General features: G+C 39.9%; 1 protein-coding gene across 1 annotated transcript; it reads right to left on the bottom strand.

The window, feature by feature from the left end:
• Positions 1-359: 359 nt before the first annotated feature.
• On the bottom strand, positions 360-4594 carry LOC117959693 (neuropeptide FF receptor 2-like). Its single transcript, XM_034896970.1, has 3 exons — positions 4085-4594; positions 3748-3847; positions 360-3658 (listed from the first exon to the last, which is right to left on the bottom strand). The coding sequence occupies exons 1-3, from the start codon at positions 4482-4484 to the stop codon at positions 2767-2769; spliced, it is 1392 nt and encodes a 463-aa protein (XP_034752861.1). The 5' UTR covers positions 4485-4594; the 3' UTR covers positions 360-2766.
• Between the last annotated feature and the right edge of the window lie 3559 nt (positions 4595-8153).

The raw sequence follows: 8153 nt of genomic DNA, 5'->3' as shown, positions 1-8153 counted from the left end.
GCAATCAATCAAATCACTTTTGCAAACAATCAGCAAAGAATATTGGCAGTACAATAGCTTTATCCATATTTCTTTCCAAATAACATATAATGAATAGATCAAAAGAAAGTGTTTGAAATATACATTACATATTCTAATCATAAACATGTGTATGAAGATAGACAGGTTCACACACTGAGCAACATTGTTCATATTTTAAACATTCTTCTTGTGGTGGTTGATAACCAAGTCTGTCAGTGCAATCTTTGTGCAAGCTAAGAATCAAAAACAAAAACACAGCCAAAATAAACTGAAAAAATCAATCCAGTGTGCGCGGAATACGCTGCATACAAGTCCTCTCTTTCAGAGAGCTATTCCTTCTTTTCTTGAGGCTGGTTATTTAGCTGCCGCTAATAGTATCATTGAGAGTGCTTTCATAAACAACACATTACCGAACTTGAAAAAATGTGCTGCTGTTTATCATTATGATTTGGCAACACATTAAAGGCCTTAAAGGTGGAGTTTTTTGTGTGTCGTTGCGTTCTAATAAATTGGAAAACCAAAAGCAGGCATGTGTGACACAATACGCATGCAATACGCATGTCCTTGACATAACAAAAGAGGGACACACTTTTTTTAAAAACATTACTCCATAGTGCCACTAGTGGTCAAAAACAAACAAAAGATTTTGGCACATTCCATCATGTACTGTAGCTTGCCAAATATTGACCCAAAAAACAAAAAAAACTGTTGTAATAATAAAATATTAAATCATTCACAAAAATGAAAGGATTCCATAGTGATGATGAGTTAAAGCTCTAGTGCGTTGTTTCTGTCACCGCCATGAGGAATTCTTAGTATTAACAACACTGTTGATGCATCCGCGTGACACAAACCTTCCATAATTGCAAATGGCCCCCTCCCATCTGTCACACAGTTGCTTGTAACCAAGGAGGACACGGAGGATTAAAAAACCTGATGGACTCTTCAGAACATGTAATTATGTTTGCTTTAGTTTCTGCATGCAAAAGTCCCCGGACGCCACAATCTTCTAAACATGACCACATTGAGAAATACAGAGAGAGTTGTGTGGAGTTGGTTGTCTTAATTAACGTTGTATCAACTCTTTTGTCAATGGCTTGAATGTAACAAACGTTTATTAATATCAAAAGGTTACGCATTAAAGCTTCAACACAAGAATTTCCATCAAACTAATATTTTTACAATCACAATGAATATCAATCAAATGTATGCACAATTAACTGTACATGTTATCCTGGTCCAGTATCAGCACTGATCAATCACATGTTGAGGGTAACAAGGACGTTTGAAATGCGGAAAAAGGGCACAAACAAGATCCATCAGTCCAGATAATAACATCAATTTTACAACACTGCTGTAAATTCTTGAAACAGCACCAAATTACCAACAAACATCACCTGAAATCAGTACGGCAATAGCAAAATAACATGGTCATTATGTGAGAAAGCCAGGCCTGCTCACAGCCACTGCTTTACAGAACATAATATATTGTTGACATTTTTGTTGATTGAGACATGAAGGTTTTCTAACTGTTTTCCACACCTTGTGTATAGTTTGTTGTATCTGCTGTTTTAAGTTGAGGCTCTACATTACACATTTTTACTTTTCCAGAGTCATACCAAGAAAGGGTAATATGTTAGTAATGCTTAAATGCTTATGAATTTCCTTCTCTTTGACATGGCATTGCTTTAAAGGTTCAAATGATATACTGCCCCGCACAAAAAAATGAGCCTGCGATCCTCTTCCCCTGCCACTGCTTGTAACAGCCATCGGCCCAGCACAATTTCCTCGAGACACTAGAGAATGCACTTTTACTTAAGAAAGCTGACACAATTTTCATCACACTGCCTAGTACATCACCTTTGAGAGGTGTGCAATTCCAGGCCTTCAAACGTTCTGAAACACTGAAAATGTCCAGCAGTAGGAGTAACATAAAGTGCTCATCTAAATAACAGCAAGATTGAACTGTGCATTCAATACATTTCACAGGATTATCACACTGCTAAGGTAGTTTCTAATAGGATTAACACAGTTGGATACGTTAACAGTAGGCGGGAAAAAAAGAAACGCAGTCAAAGCAATCAAGACAGAAATCTGAAGACACCTACTGCCGTCGTAGCCAATTAAAATCATTCAACTAAAAAACAGGGTGACTTTCATTGTGAGCAGTCACAGGAAACACAATGTGTTCATCAAAAATGTAACGACAAAACAACAAAGCAACAAGCTGCGCGTATCCAACTCCTCAGCAAGGTAACCAACTTTACTGTACCCTGTGTGAAGCATATACACATACAGTATCTTTGTTACAACAACGTGAATTTGTTTGGCTGCACTGCAAACAGATACAGATACACTTCCTGCTCTCCTGGTGCATTTCTGACAAAGTCGCTGGCAAAGTGCACTTGCTGTTGCCACGGTAACCATTGCCACATCAACCACGGACATGTGAAGAATTACAAGTGAAATAATAATCATGTTAATAATCATGTTCCTTCCCTTTGAATGTTGCTTATGCATTCAAGACTTTATTTATTCACCATGCTAAACATTCACTATGAATATTTAAATTGATTCATGACAACAAATGTTGCACAGCTTGCAAGTAAATTTACTTGAAACAAGTATACATGGAGTTAAATCAAATATTTCTCAGGCCTGTTTAAAGACCTTTAAAAAGAATGGTTCCCCAGAAGCTTCAGATTCTTTTTCAAAGTGTCCATGTGCTGCACATTTTCAGTTGGTCTAAATCTGGGACACCTTTTCCAAGTCCTCCATGATCAGGTCCTGTTCTTTGATGTGACTTCTAGCGGCCAAGCTCCCTCTTTCCTGACGTGAGCTTTTCCCATTCCCCATTAACTCTGGTCTGACCGCGGAGCCCGATCTTCTGAGGACAGCAGGCTGAATTGGGAGTACAGCGTTACCTCGGATCTGGTGGGAGTAGGTATTCTTGCACCCAATGCACTCCGAGCACAGCTGGAATTTGAAGGCAGCCTGAAAGCCTCTGCGAAAGTTCTGGTTGAAGAACCCATAGATGATAGGGTTGATACTGCTGTTGAAGAAAGCCAACCAGTGAGCTAAGGGATACACATAGATGTTAATGACACGATACTGATGCTCTGTCAGGCTGGCGTAGTCGCTCAGCATCATTAGCGTCCACAGCGGAAGCCAGGATAAGATGAAGAGCAGAGCCACCACCAGCAGCATTATTATTACCCGATTCTTCTTCTTTGAAATTGTATGACGGCCCTCCGTGCTGGATTTACCGCTTCCACCGCCCTCTTCCAACATGCTTCCACCGCCCCTCGCCTGAGAAATGGCACTCTTTGAGAGGGTGAAGCCAATGCGGGCGTACATGACGACGATAAGGCTGAGAGGAGCCAGGTAGATGTTAACAAAGAGAACAGTGGTGTAGATTTTGCGCATCTCCTGATTGGGCCAATTTTCCCGGCACCAGTAAAAGAAGCGGCTGTCGTTGTTGCCAAGGATTATACGCACCCTCTGCTCCTTTGTGACCTGGAGCATGACCCCAGAGGGACACATGATGGACACAGCGAGGACCCATATGATGACAATAATTAACTTTGAGGTAGGGATCGTCAGCTTTTGCTTGAAAGGGTAGACAATGCAGCGGAACCTGACATAAAAGGGGACTGGAGGTAAACGCATGAAGGAAAAGAAGTCTTTTACAAGCACATAATAAGCAGTGATACTATTAACCCTCACCTGTCAACGGCTATTGCCACAAGAGTGAAGACAGAGGCTGACACGGATATCCCTTGAACCATACCGCTTAGCTTACACACTACGCTACCAAATGGCCATCCTGCAGAAAAGAGGAAAAGAAAGTGTAAAAAATATTTGAAAAAAACAAACAGGCATGAATAATTTAAATGCTTAAAACACTCTTAATGGGCAAAAATAACTGCACTTTTAAGATGAATATTTCAACCATTTCCAAATCAAAGCCAAAAAAGAAGTTAGATTACATATTAATTAAGGAGTTTCTTTTATAACTCAGCTTCAATTTAGGCAAATTATTAAAAGAGAGTGAAAAGTTGACCTGTTATGATGTTGTCCACCAGTGTGGTTGGCATGCAAAAGATGCCAACCAACAGGTCACTGATGGCGAGGTTGAGGATAAACTGGTTGGTGACCGTGCGCATGTTCTTGCTGCGCAGCACGGTGAAACACACCACCCCGTTGCCCACCATGCACACCATGAAGATGAGCAGGTAGGAGACGGTGAAGACCGCAGCCACAGAGGGCTTGTGGAGGTAGAAGTCAACATAGGTGATGTTCTGGTGGGTCAAAGGGTTTTCCAGCAATCTTGAGGAATTGGAAGGGCTCAAGCCCTCCCAGGTGGTGTTGAGAACTAAGTTCTGGGTCATGGTGATATCTGGGTGTGATAGTGACAGAGAAATAGAGACAAGCAGAGGTATATTACACGGATAACTTAACATGTGCTCGCCATGTTAGTGAATGTGTTATGGATTAAATGTCCAATATCATCCATTAACTAAATCTAATCCAATTGTAAAGAACGGCTACACATATCCTCCCAGTGGGAGTGCAATCCCGCCATCCAGAATAAAGACTCAATGAATTGAGATTACATAAAACCATAGAACCATATCTAGAAATCAGTTGTCCATTTCAGTCATTTTATTATTGTGTGTTGGTCGATTCAGTCAAGTGTATGCTCTCCCACACACTCTAATAGCAACGTGGTGACTAAAACGACCAATCTGTTTTGAGAGCAGCTCGAGAGTGTGGGGGATAGCCAGCCAAGTGGTTACATCAATCATGGATGGCGTGAGGTAATTATTGACTCAAGACTAGTTTTGACGCTTATGAGATTGGTACATTTTACACATCTTAATGGGCTTTGGAAACTTTTCTGTCTAAAATCATCGGCATGATTAATGTTTTGCCTTCTGCCGGAGAAGGACACTAATTTATTAAATCTAACTTGTGTTTTGTTGTTTGAAGTGTTCATGCTGTGCAACTGAAGGACTAAGGTCAAATCTAAGTGAACATTTCTTTTCAGAGAAAAGTGGGTCCGGATAATTCAGTGATGAATATTTTAATGTAGTTGTTACAATTTTGAAAAGTAATTTCACCATCATTCACATTTTTACATTTAATTTTGCATTTAAAAAAAAAAAACTGTAATAACATCTAATAGATGTTAATTGAATCTGCCTGAACCTCATGAATACATTTTCAGTCAAAGCCTACTGTGCCACTGTTGACTCAGATTCATTTCAGGTTTCCTAAACTTAAATAGGATAATCCGAGCAAAGGAGATTTTTTGATTATAGCTGCACTGCTAATTATACTGTAGTTCCTTGCTTGTGTAGTGAGGAACGAGAATAGTGTGTTTTTGTCTTTAAATAATTGATTGTTTTCCTTGAAACTCTTCTGTTCTGTTGTACTTGTAACAATTACATGGATACTGAGAAGCTGTTAGTGCTCAATGCTACAAAATCAATTCCTGGAGATCCATAGTTTAGATAAAGAGAAATCAGACAGTTTTGTAAGTTATTGTACTTACTATTCCTTCAGAAGTCCTGACTAATGGGCGTTGTGTTCATGTCAGTCTTTACAGTGCCTCAGTAATAACTGAAGGAAAACCTCATTATTTTTCTGACAAAAGATTCTTCCTATTAAATAAATATGCAGTCACACTGCCACCCCACATTTAACTATCAAATGTAGAGCAAATAGCATATGTATAATTAATTGGCCTAGCAGTGGAGGTTGAAAGTGACAATTTCCTCCAGATCTAAGTTAAAAAATATGAAATTTCCCGAAAAAAATTATTTTCTTACCTTACAGGAAACAGTATTTGAGTCCTTTACTTCTGTCTTTACAGATGCTATATATATCCAGAAATTCCACGCATTTAGAGCATTTAGCTGCACGCTCTCATCCCTACAGTTTGTGAGACCCTGTGCTTCTGCTCAGTTCGCCTGCCTGGCAAAGACTGCTGTAGCACTTATAGTTGACAGGGAGGAGACGGGATTCACTCGGGAGAGATGTGCTGGGCGGTGCAGGTGCTAGGCAGGTGCCAGGAGCAGTAAATGTGCAAAGGCGTGTGAATTGAATGTAATACATACAGTGTACATGCACTATATGCACTGACTCCTTGATGAGGACCAGACTTTGGACATCTAAAGAGACCTAGAATTTTTACATTTGGTATTGGGCATATAGTTGTTAATGTTATAGTCAGCTGTGGTCTTCCCTGTCCTGCTTGTTATTCTCTCCCCTTTTTCCCTGTGTTTCTGAACATTCCACTAAGCACCTATATAGTTTGTCTATATAGAGTCTGATTCTACTCCTAGTACTCCTTCCATTCTGAACCTGCTGTCTCCAGCTGCGTCCTTGCTGTTCCCTGCTTGCCTGCTGCTGGCGTCCCTCACTACTCGGCTCTTATTGATTCCCTGGTGAGCAAGAGCTGGACGCTCACTATCCACCAACTCCCTGTCTCGGCTCTACCCTGGCTCCACTCCTGTCTGCCTCCCTCAGCCTTGATCCCGACCCTTCCTTCTCTGCACCTTCTTCAGGACTGTTCAATTAAATACTTAAACTGACTTTCAGTGTCCGTGCTGTGTGTCTCTGAGATCTGGGTTAAAACAGTAGTTTAACAGTTAAGACATGTCATTGCTTGTCATGGATCAACCCACCAATTATCAAGCACCTGTCCTCCTCAGTGCTCACAACCCTCACTGATCAGGTCTGACCTTTAACACCTCCCACCTGCACTGCGCTTACGTGGAGAAAATGTAAGGTCTAAATGGTGCACAAGTCTCTGTAACTGACTCTGATTTAGTGCGGTATTTTAATTGGATTTATGGTACATGTTATGGTACATTGTTTTTATTTATGCAAGCTTCAGCACATCAACAGAAAAACGCATTATTCATGATTACTGTGGAAAATTGGCTTGGATGTTAAAAACAGAGAGATTATGGATTTTTAAGGGGTTGGAAGAGGTTAGATTTAATAAAGGGTTAAGTTCTGATTGATGCAGGAGTGAGAGGAGTGATTGTGCAGGACTCCACTCTGACATGGAGCAGGTTGGTGCTTGATGAAGTGGATGGCTAATACTTGACTGGAGGAGAAATTATAGAACAGAGCAAGCAGCAAGGTAAGCAAGCAAAGTATTTAAATGTAAGTCAAGGGAAGTCAAATCAAAAATGTCTATTGTCGATAATCGCATTCCTCCTCTCCTTCCCCAAGGCTACTGGCCACTCACAATTCCTAACAGTAATCTTGCTTTCTTCCATGGCTGCCTGCACTCATCCTTCCAGGCTACATTTCTGCTGCGTGACCTTTAAAATGTGTCCCTTTTGGCTAAAAAATGCTGATGTCCCTTATGTTATGGTATTTGTAATGTATAACATTTCACCTGATTGACCTCTGCAGGAGTGGTGTTGAACAAAACATGTCACATGTTTTTTTCATTTAAGCATTTTAAAGCTATAACCTCATTATGTCATACAGTAGACTATGCCAAACAATTATCTAAGTGTACTTCCAGGTTACTTGGCCCACCTGTCTTTCTTTTAATGGACATCTTCAAAAGGAGAAATGAAAATAGGAATTAAAAAACAAACAAAATCAGACCGGTATGTGATTGGTTCAGTCATTTTTCGTTTTTGGATTCAGAAACTAAAACAGGAGAACGGCTCTTTTTTTACAGTTTAATTTATTTTAATTTATTATTAAGACAGGGACAGTGTACATTAATTAACATTGCTGCGAATGCAGCAGAATTAGCCAAAAGGCTATTTTTTATCCGTTGTCCCTGGACGGATCTTAAAACTGTCTACCTAAAAAACAACAACAATAGGAAGATTGCAGTCAATAATACAAATATAAAAAGGAAAAAAGGTGGTTTTCTCTTTATTTAGTTTTGTGGTTTAACGACCGCCTCACAACAGTATACCTTACAGTCTATGATCGCTACATCTTACAGTCTATGATCGCACCATCTTACAGTCTATGATCACACTATCTTACAGTCTATGATCGCTCCATCTTATAGTCTATGATCACACTATCTTACAGTCTATGATCGCACCATCTTACAGTCTATGATCGCTCCATCTTACAGTCTATGA

This window comes from Etheostoma cragini, chromosome 16, assembly GCF_013103735.1.
Source record: "Etheostoma cragini isolate CJK2018 chromosome 16, CSU_Ecrag_1.0, whole genome shotgun sequence".
Lineage (NCBI taxonomy): Eukaryota > Metazoa > Chordata > Actinopteri > Perciformes > Percidae > Etheostoma > Etheostoma cragini.
Note: the sequence above shows the minus strand (reverse complement) of the source record. Positions and strands in the feature narration are given on the sequence as shown.

Coding starts and splice junctions, on each gene's coding strand:
- LOC117959693 (XM_034896970.1), bottom strand. CDS start 4,484: ATGTTAAGTTATCCGTGTAATATACCTCTGCTTGTCTCTATTTCTCTG. Junction 3,848..4,084: donor GGTGGACAACATCATAACAG/GTCAACTTTTCA, acceptor TCTTTTCTGCAG/GATGGCCATTTGGTAGCGTA. Junction 3,659..3,747: donor GTGGCAATAGCCGTTGACAG/GTGAGGGTTAAT, acceptor CTTTTATGTCAG/GTTCCGCTGCATTGTCTACC.